Below are 18,366 nucleotides of genomic sequence, written 5' to 3'. Positions count from 1 at the left end.
CACAAACCCCTGTAAAACCATTTATCTCTAACATGACGTCAGTATAATTAAACCATAAATGTATGCAAGTGACGTCATATTTAATTAGATGATGCCACATTTGTATATTTAACCAGAACATTTCATAAAACGTGTAATACAAAACAATTCTCTTTATTATTGTGATTATTTAGCTGTTTAATGTATGGTCAAATCTGTTTAAATTTTACCTTATATTAGTAGATTGTGTGGCAGTTCCCGCCTAAACAGCGTGCTGTGCGCTTCCACACCGATCCGATCTCTGCCGTGTTAAATCTAGTGGCGCTCGCGTAATGATACAGCACAAAAAGCCAACTGGACTTCTCAGAGTACACAAAAACAGATATAGACTATTAAGCTTTTCACATTTTTCTGATATATACACACTACAGCACAATTGTCTAAATTTGCTTTCAAAAATAATTATTTAAGAATCGTTTGCATTTTTTTTTCCGTGGACCTACTTTTTTTATCTATATATTCCAGCCCCTCCTCTTCTTAAAAAAAAAAAAAACAAGGAGTTCCGGTCACATTCGCCATTTCGGTAGCGACTGGAAAGCTATTGTTAGCTAAAAATACTGCAGTGGTCAGAGTACTGAATGTAAATTCGCTTGTTTTGCTACCCATCTCGATTTAAGGTTAAATATTTTAAGGTATATATTCTCTGAGCTAGTAACGCCGAGGAAAAACTTAATTCAAGGCGTTTTGTTTGCTCGTCAGATTCTGCGAATTTGTAGCGTTAGCGTGTTAGCCTAGCAGCAGGTAGACCGCAGGCTGTTTACCGAAGATTTCAGCGTTTCTTGCATTAATATCCGATCCTGATTTTAAAGTGTAAGTAAGTAAGTTCGGGACCTTTTATATTTTACACCTCGTAAATCGCCACGCTGTCCGCCGTCGCGCAGGATTCAGTGAAGAGTGGAGGAGAGATGGCGAGCTCGGTGGGGAACGTGGCTGATAGCACAGGTAACGTAACGACCGTTCGCCTCGACATAAACAAACCGATCTCCCGCTTTTATTGATTTAATGTTTAGTTTCTTTGCGACCTACTGCGTGCGTGTCGTGAGTAAACTGTCAAGTGGTTGGTTAATGCATTTCTAGGCATTTGTTTATTAACATGTACGTTAGCTAATAAACTATTTCAACAACACTAGTGAAATTAAAGTAGTATTTTCTTTCCTCATTTATCAAGACTAGGTGGGTATAGCAGCCACCTGACGTTATTCGGATGGTGAGTGAGGTGTTTGTGTAACAGGCGCAGATTGTCCTGCCTCTTCTGTCTCGTGCTCTTGCTTCCCGCGCGGCCCTTTTGTAATTTAAAGTGGAGCTAATATATCTGAAAGAGAGCCAATTCTTAAATTCTGAATTTTGTCTAACTCTGGAACGCATCCATATATGTTAATTTGTCCTTAGCACCTTCATACTCATTCATATCAAACCTCATTTCTGTTTTTCATTTGCATCCCGATTCTTTCCTTTACATCTGAATTTGAGGTTCATATCTTGTCAATTCATTTATGATTTTAACACCTCAAATGTATTAATTTCAGTCATTTCGTATCAATAGATGCGGAGTTTCTTTTTTATTAATTCTTTGATGGCAGTACATCACAAGGGCTGTCATCATTACATGAACCATCTGTGCTGGTTTTTTTTTTTTTTTTTTCTGTGACATTTGTTTTATATATATATTTAATGGGTCAAAGACGAAAAAGTGTTTAAGCATAAAAAAGTGTAATACTGTTTTAAACTGTTGTAGTTTTCCCCCCAAAAATGCAAAAAGTTTTCTGTTTCATTTAATTGCAATTTTGTTTTTGTTTTTCTGAGCAAAAAATAAATATCATACATTTGTCCCTGATTTACAGAAGACACCCAGTAAAATGTCATTCAGTGTAACAATTTTGTCAGGCATATTTACAACAGAAATCAATTTATGACATATTAAAAGACTAATTACTTTCACCCCGAATACTAATGAGTTGTAATTTTCCATTTTTAACATTTGCCACTATCCTATGTTTTGCCCATTGGACAGTAAGAATTTTTTACTCATTTAAAACACAATAAAATTTAACATGCTCATTTTTATTTTAGATATTTTAATATGTACACATCAGAATAAGCACGATGTTTAAATTTTTACATAAATATTGTGTTACACTGAATGACAATGTAACATTATTTCAACCAAATTTTGACATTTTATTCTCCAAAAACTTGTTTGAAGTATACATTTTACCTACATTTAATGTGCTTTCTATGGACACAAAATCACTTTTGTACATTTCTTTTGATGTGGATATCTTAACGTCTTTGAGCCATATATATATATATATATATATATATATATATATATATATATATATATATATATATATATATATATATATATATATAAAATATATAAACAGCATAAAAATGGTTCCACGTTATAGTTTTTAAATTTTTCTAAAACAGCACCACCGTCTTTTTATTTTTTTTTATTTTTCCTCATTTCCATTTCTTCTAACATGTTGTTTTCCCCTCCTTTGGGTTGTGTTGGTGCTCCAGAACCAACCAAACGTATGCTTTCCTTCCAAGGGTTGGCAGAGCTGGCGCACCGTGAATATCAGTCCGGAGATTTTGAGGCGGCTGAACGTCACTGTATGCAGCTGTGGAGGCAGGAGCCGGACAATACTGGTGTACTGCTGCTGCTGTCCTCTATCCACTTCCAGTGCCGCAGGCTTGACCGGTGAGATGGGCATGTCTGTGTCATTATTCTTTTTTTTATGTTGATGATGAAGGTGGTGACCTTTTGATAATCCATACTTTTGTAATCCATGTTCTTAGGGTTACTGTGTGCACATACAGTTACTCCAAAGAAAGCGTTTTGTAATCTTTGATGATACAAATGAACAAATCTTTAATTTAACAAATTTTATGAACGGAATCTAGAAGTAAAATCTCATTATTATGAAAATTCAGAAACGGTGGGAACATGGCATTCTGTAAACATGACAAGAATAACACTAATGAACAATTGTTTTAATTAACAGCTTGTCCATATGCACTATACAAACTTGCATTGCAAATAACCTGGAACATTTCTTTAAGGGAACAGTATAGGGAGTGTGTTTGTTCTAGGGCTGTGCAAAAAATCTCCTCAGTAAAGGCGCTCCTGTGATTAGTAGTATATCTCCAGCACGTGCGTTCAGATCAGGGTTGCCAGGTTTTCAAAACAAAACATGCCCAATTGCTCCTCAAAACTAGTCCAATCGCGTTTCGTTCCGGGCGATAAAAATACACGTTTTTGGCAGGGTTGCCTTGGTAATATTCTCATTTTAGGAGCTAAATATCACGTTATTGGTATTGGGGTCGCTTCAACCCGCGAACATGAAAAACAACCACAGACTTGGCAACACTGGTTGGCATTTACTACACAGAGCCGTGATTCACTGACAATCTACACAAAATCGATTAAAATGACTAAAATGCGAATTTTACCAAGGCAACCCTGCCAAAAAACTTATATTTTTACCCCGGGATGCTAGTTTTGGACTAGTTTTGAGAAGCAATGTGAAACCTGCAATGTGATTTGTTGTGAAACCTGGCAACCCTGATCTTAACGCACGTGTTGGAGATATACTACTAATCACAGGAGCGCCTTTACTGAGGAGATGCGCATGAAAATCGCATTCGATTTTTTTGCACAGCCCTAGTTTGTTGCACATGGTGGTAATATGTCAGTCTCATTCTATTAATTGTCCTAATTTTCAATCTCTTAAATTCTGCAGGTCTGCCCACTTTAGCACTCTGGCCATCAAGCAGAACCCCATGCTGGCTGAGGCCTACTCTAACCTGGGCAACGTTTACAAGGAGCGGGGTCAACTTCAGGAGGCCATTGAGCACTACCGTCATGCGCTCCGTCTCAAACCGGACTTCATCGATGGATACATCAACCTGGCAGCAGCGTTGGTGGCAGCAGGGGACATGGAGGGAGCCGTTCAAGCATATGTGTCTGCTCTCCAGTACAATCCTGTGAGTTAAGCCTCAGAACGTTTCAGAGAACCACAGCGGTTTCATGCTGTGTCATAGAGCTAGAAATGATCTCTCTATTTTCAGACTTTTGATGATATTTAATCCTGTTGTTAAAAGTATCGATGCCGGTACTGAAATTTAAAAAATGTGACGATACCAGCATCTCCTGCTAGCATTTTGAGCAAAGTTGTGTAGATTCTCAAACACCTCTGATTGGCCATTGTGTTCTGGTGATCTGCAGATATGTCTGTGATTGGCTACAATGATCATCGTTTCAATCTCTTCACTGAGTGCTTACACAGAAACATACAGGAGCCTTTGAAAACCACATCTTATCAGCGGATCCCTAATATATCTGCTCGTAGATGGATCTTTGTAGCCAATCACAGACATATCCATTGAGCGCAGTGACCAATCAAAGCTGTAAGAATCCACACAACAGCGCTCTAAATGCTGGCATCATCACATTTAGAAAATTTCAGTACCGACATCAGTACTTTTGACAACACTACTATGCAATATCACACTATTTTATAGTGTAACAATCATTTTAAACATAATTTCAAATGCTTGTAAGAAGCCTAAACAATGACTTTGACCCCTAAAAATTTATCTTACATATATTAGATAATGGAAGAATGATATTGATACTAATAAAACATCTTTTAACAATTAAAATGATATTCAGGATCTTTGCAGGGTTTCGAATCAGTTCTTTTAATAACCTTAGTGGCTGGATAAAGGGAGCACTAAAATCGTCACAGTGTTCACAACTGAAGTGAAGTGACATACAGCCAAGTATGGTGACCCATACTCGGAATTCGTGCTCTGCATTTAACCCATCCAAACCATTAGGCCACGACTTCCCCAAGTCTAGTATTCACAACAAAATATTAAGTGTATTGTAAATATTCTATATTTCAACCAGCCCTTGTGTATTTTTATGTACTAGTTGGTAATTGATAATATTTTCTTTCTTCTGTTTCAGGATCTGTATTGTGTTCGCAGTGACTTGGGTAACCTGCTTAAGGCGCTTGGGCGCCTTGAAGAGGCAAAGGTATGTTTAAACATGTCGGCCTTTGCACGTTTATGTAATGTTTTTGTTTTTAATTTAAAAACCATAGCTGTAGACCATAATCCCCCGTCAGACACCTAGCCATTCTTGCACTTTGGGAGTGAGTGTTAGGCTTGTTTTTATTTAGTAAGTTTTTGTCAGTACACTCAGGAGTGTGCTGCTTATTTTATTTCCCCACGTCAGCACTCTTTACCGTCCTACGGGTCTAGCCTCAGCATTCGACAAGAGCAGAGTGTACCCAGAGCCACCGGGTCACCTGCATCTCACAAACCTAGTCAAAAGCAAATTTTTTTTTTTTTTTTTTTTTTTTTTTTTTTTAATTCAACAAGGTTAAGACCCCTTTACCCTCTCACTTGCTTTTTTGTTTTATTTTGTTAATTTGGATGACTAGATTACAGACACTCCCCTTCTGTCCACCTCTTTTTTTTTTTTTTTTTGCCCTCTCTCACTCCAGTGCTTCTTTCTAAAACACTGCTTCATCCTGGCCCAGCCAGTCCCCACTTGCCCGCATACAAAGGAAGAAAGGCTGGGCTCTTCTGTCTCTCACCAAACGGGGGTCTTAAAACACATGCTGCAGTTTGGCATGCCTTTCTTCCCTGTAGTCTCTTGGAGGGATTTCGCTGGCTCGGTCTTGGAAAAATAAATGGACTGATGAAGATAGTGGTCTTTGCTATGCAAAAAATAAGATGGCTTCTAACCCTAACCATGCGCTTCTGGTCATTTGCATTATTCAAGGCAACTGATTCCCTTTAAAAGTTAAAAAGTCATGGCCCTTTGGCTGTGAGTTTGGATTTACTTCCCCAGCATTACAATGCCCAAATAAATGCCACCTTTGAGACAATGTGGCTGTTTGTGTTATCGGTGGGTCCTTGGGAGTTTGTCGTGATGTTGTAGAGAGAGTTCTCTCCCTGTTGGTTAGAAGCCCTCTTATTTGGTGCCTCAGGGGGGCGGGGTGGGGAAGAGTACGAGGGGCCGGCGGCCCCCCACCAGCTCTGTCGCTCCTAACCCCCGCGCGCTCGCACAGGGCCTGTGGATTGGTGTGCGCGCGTCGAACTGTCTGCCTGACCCCTCAGTCAAGCCAACAGATGCTTTGTAAGGGCTCCATAGTGCATTCGAGTAGAGCCTGGATCATTCTGGCCTTTCGTTTTTTCCCCCCAGTTCAACTTCACATCCCCCTGTCTTTACGGCTTACAAGGGTTCGGGAGGGTTTACGTTTTTCCAACACTGTGTGTCAGCCCTGGGCTGTGCCAGGCAGACAGATCGCTTTTTGCACTCCACTGCACGCGTCAGATACCATGATAGAAAGAGAGACTTATACTCGCGCGACACAAGCGATGACCTCTTTATTTCAGAGCTGTGGAGGCTTCTAGATGATTATGAAGTCCTTAAACCCCAGGCTTTTTTCCATATCCATTGGCCAGGAATCAAGATGGCAGGACAGGATAAAGCAAACCAGGTATAAACCATGTAAACAAAGACCAAAAGAATCATCGATTACATTTCTTCCCCCTTGTATGTTATGATTATCAATAATATTCCCAGAGCAAATGTGATCAGTTCATTTGGGTAAGATCAAGCCAGTTGGCCTCCCTCCTTTATCTCTATTTGAAAATGTGACACGGTATTGAAAAGTTTGAACTTATGTGTTAATCTCATCTCAAAGCCTTTCTTCACTCTCGAGCCCTCGCGAACATACTCCTGTTTCTGAAAGTGTACAGTCCTTTCATTGCATGGGTTTAAAACTGATGTTAGGTCATTTTGTATTTATTTTCCCTTTTTTTTTTTTTTACTTGTTTTGCTTTGTCAATACAAGTTTTGATATCCATATGAAATGTCTTGATTGCAAACTTTTACTAACGCTCTTGTTTTCTTATTTTGTCTCTTTTGGTTTTTCCACGACTGATATTGTTATTTAGAAGGTTTCAGGTGGGTGACACTATTCCTGCGTAGGTGCGGTCCGGTGGACAGGAACACTAGGGCAGCATCAGTCTTCTCCTCTTCCAGCTGCGGGCCGCCCCCCCCCAGACAAAGTCCAAAAATATGGTAACGGGTTTGTAACAAAACAGAAAGAAAAACACCTTACTCCAATGCCTGAGTTCTTCTGTCTTGTGGCTTCCTTTGAAGAACAAAAAAGCAAGAAAAAAACTACATTTAATGAAAGCAAAAGAAAAGTGTAGTGCCCAAGTAATTAAAAAGAGAAATGGATTGGATGTTGTTAGCAAACGAAAGCACTGTAAGAACCCTCTAACTCTCTTACTTGTTGATTATTTTTTTTCCTGTTCATTTGGATTATGATTTGTTTTTTCTCCTTTATTTGGAGTTGCAGCGTTCTGCTGAGCAGATGATGCGCTGTGAGTCTACAGCGACGCAAGGGCTGCGCAGCGTCAAAACCGCGACCAAAAGACGCGCGCTTGAACGCACTCCCCTCTCCCCTCGACCTCTGGCTGGCAGGTTGCAGACCTGCACGTGCTCCCTGCTAGCGTGGCACCCAGTGGCTGTGCAGCCTTAAACATGACACCAATGGCAACGACCATTACGTAGTGCTAACTCTCCAACAATTAACCCCTTAAGATATGAATAGAATTGGCCGTGGGAACTCAGTCCAGTTGAAGGCCCCAAAGGGTAGAGGGTTTCATAGTTTTGTGTGTGCCAGTCTGGTGGGGAGTCAAATCGCTCCAGGTCTGCGGTCTGCCCCCTGAGATGGCGATGGCGCAGGCGAATACGGGCGCTAGCGAAAACGGCGCAAGCGGCGACCACAGTGTGGGTTGCGTGCGTGGCTTTTTGCGCTCGCATTACAGGGACCTCCACCTGCACGCCGCACTTGCATTTAAGGTTGTTGAAATTTACTGATATTATGTAACGTTGATGATCTAAAGCTGACTTCTCTGCACTCCACATGTTTTTGTTTTTAGTCTTAAGTGTAATATTTTAGTTCATTTAAAAGTTGTTTAGAAACTGCATAACTGAAGAATGTAAGTCGGAGTATAGGTGTTGGTTGGATTTGCGCAGCGTAGGAAAAGTGTGCAGCTTAGCGCGGTAGAATTTCGCGCACGCGAGCCCATGCTGTAGGCTCACTTTTTGCTTTTTGTGAGAATAGATTCTAACTGATTTTCTGTCTGTTTTTTGTTCTTTCTTTCTTTTTATTTGATCTTTTTTTTTTTTTATTTTTACAACTCTTTCTCTATCTACTCTCTTCTATCTACCTCCTCTTCCTCCTGTTTTTTTTTTTTTTTTTTTTTTTTTTTTTACTGTTAACCTTTTGAAGCTTGTTACCTGAAGGCAATTGAAACTCAGCCAAACTTTGCCGTGGCCTGGAGTAACCTGGGCTGCGTGTTCAATGCTCAGGGAGAGATCTGGCTGGCCATACATCATTTTGAGAAGGTTGGTTGTAGATGACGATCCCACTCCCACAGTGATGATGAATGAATATAATGTTCACATGGTCTGTTCAATGGATTTACAGGCAGTGACACTGGACCCAAACTTTTTGGACGCTTACATTAACTTGGGCAATGTTCTGAAAGAGGCTCGTATCTTTGACAGGTAAGTGGTTACATCTTCTGCCGTAACGTTTCGCCTCGCGGCCTTTTTTCACCCAGTCTGATGCATGTCATTTTTACCCTTACAGAGCTGTTGCTGGTTATCTGCGTGCCCTCAGCCTGAGCCCTAACCATGCTGTTGTCCATGGAAACCTGGCGTGCGTGTACTACGAGCAGGGTTTGATTGACCTGGCCATTGACACCTACCGTCGTGCCATTGAGCTGCAGCCACACTTTCCTGATGCATACTGCAATCTCGCTAATGCTCTGAAGGAGAAGGGCAGTGTAAGAACCTACGTTTATATTCTTGGATTATGCCTCTGTCATGCATCCCTGCTGTCTACACTCATGTCTTCATCTTATTGAATTTTTAACCAGATTTCTTAATGCACAGTACACAGTCATTACCCTAAGGTGTGTTTACATTAATTAAATTTTGCAGACAAATAATTTTTTTTTTCCAACTTCATACTGTTGGGAAGTTTTTCGTCCCTTGCAAGAAATTCCCAACCTCAAGAATTCCTATTGAAATGGCTGGATTTTGCCTGCTAAAAGTCACTGGACCGCCTTTAGAATCAAGAGCTTTATTGGCTGCTAACTTGCATTTACTTTTAGGTTTCTGAAGCTGAGGAGTGTTACAACACTGCGCTGCGCCTGTGCCCAACTCATGCTGACTCCCTTAACAATCTGGCCAACATCAAGCGCGAGCAGGGCAACATCGAGGATGCTGTGCAGCTCTACAGGAAAGCACTGGAGGTGAGGGGACCAGTGACATCCGCTGAAAATCCATATTATTATACATGTTTAAAAAAAAAACTTTAAAATGAGAGATTTAGAATCTTGTCTTAAATTTTGTTTTTATTTGTTGGAAAGGTGTTCCCTGAATTTGCTGCTGCCCATTCAAACCTTGCCAGTGTCCTGCAACAGCAGGGCAAACTTCAGGAAGCTCTCATGCACTATAAGGAGGCAATCAGGTGTGTTCATGTTTGTAGCTGCAGTCTGATGTCATTTTGTGTTGGTGTCTTTCAAAGTCTCACTGTCTGTTTGTTGTCAACCACTGAGCAGAATCAGCCCCACATTTGCTGATGCTTACTCTAACATGGGCAACACTCTGAAAGAGATGCAGGATGTTCAGGGGGCGCTGCAGTGCTACACTCGAGCCATTCAGATCAACCCCGCTTTTGCAGATGCTCACAGTAACTTGGCTTCCATACACAAGGTATGAATCTACACACCTGGAGAATTCACTTCCTTTCAGTTGTTTTCAGTGTTACGTTGAATTCAAATGACATCTCTCTCCTCTTGAGATTCTGGGAACATTCCTGAAGCAATTGCATCTTACCGCACTGCCCTGAAGCTCAAGCCTGACTTCCCTGATGCTTACTGTAACCTGGCTCACTGTCTGCAGGTACGTAAACGTCTTGAATGTGTGTGTTTTCATCTTTGTGTGACATGTCATGTCATATTGTGCTCTGGTCCTCAGATTGTATGTGACTGGACTGACTACGATGAGCGCATGAAGAAGCTGGTGAGCATTGTGGCCGATCAACTGGAGAAGAACCGTCTGCCATCCGTGCATCCCCATCACAGCATGCTCTACCCCCTCTCTCATGGTTTCCGCAAAGCAATTGCAGAGAGACATGGCAACTTGTGTCTGGATAAGGTTTGTATATTTCATTAAACATGTTCATACAGGCATTTTCTAATTTGTAACTTGTTTTTGGAGTAAAAGTAGTTCCTTATTCTTCCGTAGTTCCCTAATACTTATTCAGTTCATAAGCATCAGCATAATACTTCACTTGTTCTGTAGATCAATGCTCTTCATAAACCTGCCTATGAGTATCCAAAGGACTTGAAGGCCAGTGGAGGCCGTTTGCGTGTGGCTTACATAAGCTCTGATTTTGGCAACCATCCCACGTCCCACCTGATGCAGTCCATCCCTGGCATGCACAACTCTGAGAAATTTGAGGTGATGAGACTGTAATGCAGAAGTTATGTATGGATCGTGGTGAGCTGGTGATTTCATACTGTTATGTTGTTTACAGGTGTTTTGCTATGCTCTCAGCCCCGATGACAGCACCAACTTCAGAGTTAAAGTCATGTCTGAGGCTCATCACTTCATTGACCTCTCACAGGTGAGTACACATGTACATGTCACAGTAGGTATATCATCTTCCTCCTCCATTCGGAGGTCAGTCTTGGTGTCATCGTGTTCTGTGTTCATAGATCGCCTGCAATGGAAAGGCAGCAGACAGGATCCAGCAAGATGGAGTCCACATCCTGGTCAACATGAATGGCTATACTAAAGGAGCACGCAATGAGCTGTTCGCCTTGCGCCCTGCACCCATTCAGGTTGGAATTTGTTTATTTCATGTTATCTAGTTTTATTTTGGCTATTTTTACCCAGTGGGTGATAACTTGCGTTAAAGGAGAGACCTGGCCATATTTAGGAACTTAGAAAACTCTTAATGATGATTCTCTTACAATTATAAATAAGGGCCGTCTTGCAGCTGGGCTTGGGCCTGAACTTTTAAATGGTAGCATATATTTCAGATAATATATAAAGTTCTAGTTGAATAATTAGTTATTTTTTCCGATCTACTCTAGGCCATGTGGCTTGGATACCCAGGGACCAGTGGAGCTCCGTTCATGGACTACATTATCACTGATAAGGAGACGTCTCCTTTTGAGGTTGCAGAGCAGTACTCTGAGAAACTGGCCTACATGCCCAACACTTTCTTCATTGGAGATCATGCCAATATGTTCCCTCACCTCAAGGTTAGTTTGAGTCTCTAATCACATTTTTAAAAAAATCTATAACAGAGAATGAGGCTCATGGTTTTCTTTTTACGCAACAGAAAAAAGCAGTGATAGACTTTAAGTCAAATGGCCATATTTTCGACAACCGCATTGTACTGAACGGCATTGATCTGAAAGCCTTCCTGGAAAGCCTGCCAGATATCAAAATTGTGAAGGCTAGTGAAGAAATCACTGCTTTATTAATTTCCATTACCCTGGTAAAGAGAAATGCTAATGTTTCTTTCTCATTATTCCCCTACTTTCAGATGGAATGTGATGGTCAAGAGTCAGCTGAGATGCCCATCATCCCTATGAACACGGCCGCTGAGGCCATCATTAACATGATCAACCAGGGCCAGATCCAGGTCACCATCAACGGCTTTACGGTCAGCAATGGCCTGGCAACCACTCAGGTACGGCCCATTGTAGGCCCTCAGTGTTGATCTGACTTCACTGCAATTTCTCTAACTTTTTGGCTTTGAAATTTGGGTTCTCAGTGGGATTTAGTCCTGTCCATCATTCATAGCATGACAGATCGCTGGGTAGTTGACCACATTTACATGCACACCGTTTTCAATTTCTTTTAATTTTTTTTTAGACAAGTGCATGTATAAATGTTGAATAATTGGTTTACGAGACAAAATTCTGACATTATGCAAGCTGTCTTAATTGTTTCAGGTAACTGGAAATATTAGGTTAAAGTGTTCATGTGAATCACGCTCACAAAATCAATTTCTGATCAGTGATCAGATTCTGAATATTGTCTTCTGTTGTCCGTGACACCTCTGTCATGGCCACATTGACAACGTGTAATTATTTGTGGAGATTTAGCGGTGTGAAGGTGGAACGTGGCTGTATTTGCTCTTGTGCCATTTGTATTTGCAGATGAGAGACTTAATTTTTGTTTTGGTGGTGTGAAATGATTCTAATGACCTCAGATCAGTTTCCTCCTTTGATCATCTCGAAGACCTGTCAAAATGACGATTTCATAGTAGCCAGAGCCAGTGTATTACCACATGTTGTTGTTTTTCAGATTTTTACAGTGGAGGAGGTTATAGTATCTGGGACTGTAGCCTTGCAGGTATGGCACACATAAACTGGCTGAGAATAGCACGCTTTGAGACAGGATGTGTAATAGCCATTTTTGCCTACACTTGGGCCTTCACACTGCTGTAGGTGGCACAAACCTGGTGGCAGAGAAGTTGAAAGGCTTCTAGGGACGGGCGACAGTTTTAAGGCACATGCTTGTCTTTTCAGTTCCTCAACTATTAACTCATCTGTTCTTTAATCTTCCCGTTTAGATTAACAACAAGGCAGCAACAGGAGAAGAAGTTCCCAGAACAATCGTGGTGACCACCCGCTCGCAGTATGGCCTCCCTGAAGACTCCATTGTCTATTGCAACTTCAACCAGCTCTATAAGATTGACCCTCCCACCCTTAAGATGTGGGCCAATGTAAGATTTAGAAGGAGAATTCATTCCTTCATTCACCAAGATGGGCTTTAAAAACAAAAAAAAACTTAGCTATGCAACAGAAACATTTTTTTGAAATCAGTGCCACATGATTTGATTTGATACAAAATGTAGAAGTTCGATCTGTAATTTTAACAAACCATGTATCTGTTAAAAGTCCACCGGATGATGCAAAATGGCGCATTATGCGGTTAGACTTTTGCTGACCAACAAATGATGTCTGGGTCCAGGTAACTCAGAGAAAGAGTACACACAGTTCATTTACATAAACTACTGACGTTATAGTAGTGCAAGGCTGAGCAAACTCGCTCTTTAAAGGGATAGTTCATCCAAACATAAAAATTATCATTTATTTATCCTCATGTTGTTCTAAACCCATATGAAGTTCTTTCTTCTGCCTAACACAAAGATATTTTGAAGAATATTTCTGATAACTTAACAATTGCATTGGTCCCCATTGACGTATAAAGTAATTCATTGAAACCAACAGTAGGTACTCATTGTATGGCAGCTCTACTCACTGTGCTCTCGGTTGTGTAGATCCTGAAGCGTGTGCCCAACAGTGTGCTTTGGCTGCTGCGCTTCCCAGCCGTGGGTGAGCCCAATATCCAACAGTACGCTCAGAACCTGGGCCTGCCTGCCTCCCGCATCATCTTCTCCCCCGTGGCTCCCAAAGAGGAGCATGTGAGACGTGGACAGTTGGCTGATGTGTGCCTGGACACGCCGCTCTGTAACGGACACACCACAGGCATGGATGTGCTGTGGGCTGGTACCCCCATGGTTACTATGCCAGGTAATACAAGCTAGGAGCACACACACAACATGGTTAATTCACAGGTATCGACTAGCAGTGCTGGGTAGATTACTTAAAAAATTAGAGTCTGTTACTGATTCTGAATTACATGGTGAACACTGTAGTGAGTGAGTAACCTAATCCATTACATTACACATTGTAGTTAATATAATCAGACTCGTTTATCACATTGATTTAAATAGAATCATCTTATATTGATATAAAAATACAAAGAGAAAGAAAATGTATTCCATTCTGTTTCCCAAACTGTGCTTCATGAGTTTAATGAAGAGCTGATAATTAAAAAAAACAACAATAAATATAGCTGCAAGCAGCAATTACCGGGGTTCAAGCAGTTTAAGGACTTTGAGGTGGTCTTGACCAACCTTGATGTATGGCTGACAGTTAAACACATCCAAAATGGAGAATAGGCTCACAGACACACAACACACATACACACACTGAAATTAAATGATTAAACTTTTATATTAATACTCTATAAGCATATTCACGTAGACCCACAAACACACATACACACTGTGTTTTTAACCTTTTTAACCATTAGAGTGATATTTTTTGCCCAATCTCTCTTAAATTTTGCATGCTTGTTTAGAATGAAATTATGCATTATTTTACAAAGTCTTGAGAATTTGTGGGCTTTCTGTTTGTATTAGTAGGTCTTTGGGTACACTACGTAAAGAACATATCAGAAAATGACCAGTTTATAGTTGTCCAAATGCAAATGTTCAACATTTCTTTTGATAATTATTGACCTAGATAATAGAGAATTCTACTGAAGTGGTTTTATTGATTTTCAGCTTAAAAACCTTGAAACTAGTTTGTTAATTAGCTTATTTCATTTATTTTATATAATATTTAATTAACAGTTTTATTGACAACATTGGTCCCAGAAGCAAAGTTGTTCAGAATGAGGATATCTATCATACGATATGAAGATCTAGTGTTTGTGTGAATAAATGAGCATTTTCAACAAATTTGAGGCCATTTACCATATAAAATTTGTGTTTTTTGAGACCTTTTGTACTGTTATAGCGCCACCTATGGTCCGATCTCCATGAATCTAACCAAACTTGTTAAGAGTCATCTGCCACATGTTTTCACCAAGTTTCATAAAGTTTTGACTATTTGTTTTGGCTTTATAGGCTTTGGGGTATGTTTGGCCAATCCCCATTTATAAATTACCCCTTTAAAGCTAACCAAAGAACAAAATTCAAAATTTTTTCGATAATTATTGATCTAGAGAGTCCACAGAATATTACAGCAGTGGTTTGGTTCCGATCGGGCGAAAAACCTAGGACTAGTTCGTAAAAGTATGTTTTTAACATATTTGTGAATAATTCATGAACGATTTGACTGACAGTAATGGTTCTTGAGGCAAAGTTGTGCATTATGAGGAGATCTATCAAATGATATCCATATTGCATGCATATGTGAAACACCACGTGATTACAGAGCCAAAAATCTCGTTAGCGCCAACTAGTGGCCGATTTCTTTCAAAATTCTTACAGACCTTTAGGGCCATGAGTCGAACATGTCTACCAAAGTTTCGTTCTGATTGGCCCTCCGTTAACCTTGTCTAATAATAGCTCAAAATCATTGGCCAATGGCGGCCATGTTTTTTGAGATACGCCAATGTCCTCATAGACATTTGTGCCCCTTCAGACAAAAAAACTGCATACCAATTTTCAAGTCGATCGGACCAACGGTTGCCTAGTTATACCCATTTATGTGTTTTTTCTGTCTTATAGCGCCCCCAAGCGGCAGAGGTGCACAATTTTTTTTATTTGACCAAAAATTGAGCTTATACACATGTGTACCGAGTTTGTTTAAGATATTTCATTCCGTTCAAGAGTTATAGCTAAAATAACATTTGGTTCACGTTAGCATAGACGCTTTTTGGCGTACTGTGTCGCGTAAGAATCGAAATTTCAACTTTTTTTCGATAATTATTGATATTGAGTGTCCAGAGAATATTTCTGCAGGTGGTTTGGTTCTGATCGGGTGAAAAAACCTAGGACTAGTTCGCAAAAGTAGGTTTCAGATATAACTTGATTTTGCGGAGAAAACGATGCGCCGTAGAGCAAAAAAAGGCGGTGTGCACTTTTGTTCGGGCAAACCCAAGGATTGCAACGATGCCATGTTTTTGAGTCTACGACAAACGGTTTACGACTGCGGGCCAAAAATGTCTGAAATTCTTGTTTTTTGCGCTGTAGCGCCCCCGATAGGCCGATTGGGTCGAGACTTTGATAGGTTCTCCCCAAATTGAGCTCTACAATCTGGCCAAATTTCAAGTCTCTAGGCCTTACGGTTTGGTCTGCACGATCAGTTTTAGGGCAGAATAATAATAATAATAATAATAATAATAATAATAATAATAATAATAATAATCCTAACAATTACAAGAGGGTTTCAGCACTGCGTGCTTGAACCCCTAATAAAACACTTACTAAAAAAGATGACAAATTTTTGTTTGCATGTAATGCGACCATTAAATGTGTCCTTTAATTATTACCTTATTACCTTAAAATCTCAGGGGTACTTCAGGTGAAAGGTTCAGGTGATAAAAATAAAATCAAATCTTTTTGACTGTCATTGTCTGTTTTGTGTACAAATGTGGATGAGCTACAACAGGTAAACATATCAGCTGAGTGCTGAATAACAGTATTGATTTATTGATTTTGAATAGCTCTTCATTTAGATGAACTGAGATCTTTTAGACTTTTCAGTTTTCTTTTGGTGATCTTTTCAGTTGCAGTATGCCTGACTCTAAACTTTCTATTTTTGGTTTTGGATTTTGGCTAAATGAAACCGTTTCTGTAAAAACAAAAATGATTTTGGTGCATCACTATTATCAGCGTGTTTCGTATTAGTGTGATTTGTAATAACTATTGATATTGCTCGTACTTACGGTTAGTGGTTTGTTCAGATAACTGAACTCACAGCCTTTCAAAGTATCCTCCATTTAGCATACTTAGTAAATGGATTGCATGCTTGACATACACAATAGAAAACATCATCCTTGTCCAGTGTTTGCACTATTTATCTCCAGAAGTACTGACCGATGAAATTGTCTTTGTATTTTTTTAAAACTGAAGTAATATTCATTAAAAGAGAAACTCTAAGGTCTTCATTACAACTCGCCAAAACCTTAAGAAACAATAATAATACAATTTATTAAAACAATATTTGTTAAGGAATGGCTTACCAGTTTTCATCCATGATCATAATTTTACTAGCCAAAAAATAACAAATCAGTAAACACCCTGATTTCTGTAGGAGAGACACTGGCTTCACGTGTCGCTGCCTCTCAGCTCACCTGTCTTGGCTGTCCTGAACTCATCGCTCCGAGTCGTCAGGAGTATGAAGATGTGGCTGTGAAGCTTGGCACTGATATGGAATTGTAAGTTGTTCTTGTCAATTTCCGCTTTCAAATCAAGACATGTTTAAGATCCTTGAAACACGTTTTTCCCTTCATTCTGCTCAGCCTGAAGAAGGTCCGCGCCCGCGTGTGGAAGCAGCGCATCTGCAGCCCGCTCTTCAACACCAAACAGTACACCATGGACCTGGAGAGACTCTACCTGCAGATGTGGGAGCATTACTCTGCTGGAGGACCTGACCACCTGGTCAAAATGCAGTCTCTGGAGAGCAGCGAGAGCACCTAAGCTAAGCTTGTCCTTGCATGTCCCCCTGACCCCCCATGTCCTCATGTGACGGTCACAGAGACTCTATGGGTGAGCACCGTGACTGTGATCCCCACCAGCTTTTGTTTCCTTGAGCAGAGTGGACAGCAGGATGCACAAAGCTGCTCCACTGAGACTCCTCCCCCTTTTCCATTGATGTTGGTTGGCTCCACTTTCGTTGTTTGTTGCTCTGCTTCTAACGAACTTTTCTGTAATTGAAGTGGACTTTATGGAAAAAAATGAAGGGGCAGTCTTAAAATAATTCAGAAAATATAAATGTAAAGTAATCATCACAGACAGGGGCTGTTTTTTTAGTTAGGCGATGTGCTTCTTGACCTATTTTAGCTTTGTCATAATGACTTCAATCAGGGTGATGGATACATACCTCGGATCACCCATCTTTTTCCCAAATGAATGCCAACATTTCCGTATGCTATCAATAGAAACTCTTTTTAAAAACATGCTGTGTGAACATGCTGAGCAGAGGAGTGTCTTAAGACACAATGACAGAAGGCTTGCAAATTGCCTGAGTTTTTATTTTTATTTTTTATGATTTTTACCAGGAAAGGTCTGGGTAAGTATGTTCTAAGCTGTTTTGGTTTTTTACACTGTCTTCCTATTCACTCATTTTATTTATGCGCTGTCAGTGTCAATTCTGTAAGGCTCTTTACATAAACTGAAATAAAGAGGTGTGGCAAACCTTAAAGATAGTTGCACATACTTGGCTGCAGATTTTTCTTTTTCATTTATTCTTCCATTTCTTTTAGGAGCTAACACATACTGGTTATTGTGATCTGCAGGGTGTCTTGTTGCTGACTGAACCGTGATGTGCACCCATTGTAAATTTAAACACTGTTCAGTTCATTAAAGAAATGATAAAGAAACCATTTGTCCTGTTATTGAAAATAGTGCATCTGTCATCCAGTGTATACAGTATCAACGATCATAATGGGCT

General features: G+C 40.1%; 1 protein-coding gene across 1 annotated transcript; it reads left to right on the top strand.

The window, feature by feature from the left end:
• Positions 1–540: 540 nt before the first annotated feature.
• LOC109102899 (UDP-N-acetylglucosamine--peptide N-acetylglucosaminyltransferase 110 kDa subunit-like) lies at positions 541–18,127 on the top strand. Its single transcript, XM_042769833.1, has 22 exons — positions 541–981; positions 2,596–2,746; positions 3,789–4,032; positions 5,021–5,089; positions 8,372–8,488; positions 8,571–8,650; positions 8,736–8,931; positions 9,262–9,402; positions 9,520–9,620; positions 9,712–9,864; positions 9,952–10,054; positions 10,130–10,309; positions 10,457–10,615; positions 10,692–10,781; positions 10,873–10,998; positions 11,254–11,424; positions 11,505–11,621; positions 11,712–11,858; positions 12,747–12,899; positions 13,458–13,710; positions 17,008–17,131; positions 17,216–18,127. The coding sequence occupies exons 1-22, from the start codon at positions 945–947 to the stop codon at positions 17,391–17,393; spliced, it is 3,090 nt and encodes a 1,029-aa protein (XP_042625767.1). The 5' UTR covers positions 541–944; the 3' UTR covers positions 17,394–18,127.
• The last annotated feature ends 239 nt before the right edge of the window (positions 18,128–18,366 follow it).

Source organism: Cyprinus carpio, chromosome A14 (assembly GCF_018340385.1).
Source record: "Cyprinus carpio isolate SPL01 chromosome A14, ASM1834038v1, whole genome shotgun sequence".
In the NCBI taxonomy this organism is placed as follows: Eukaryota; Metazoa; Chordata; class Actinopteri; order Cypriniformes; family Cyprinidae; genus Cyprinus; species Cyprinus carpio.
Note: the sequence above shows the minus strand (reverse complement) of the source record. Positions and strands in the feature narration are given on the sequence as shown.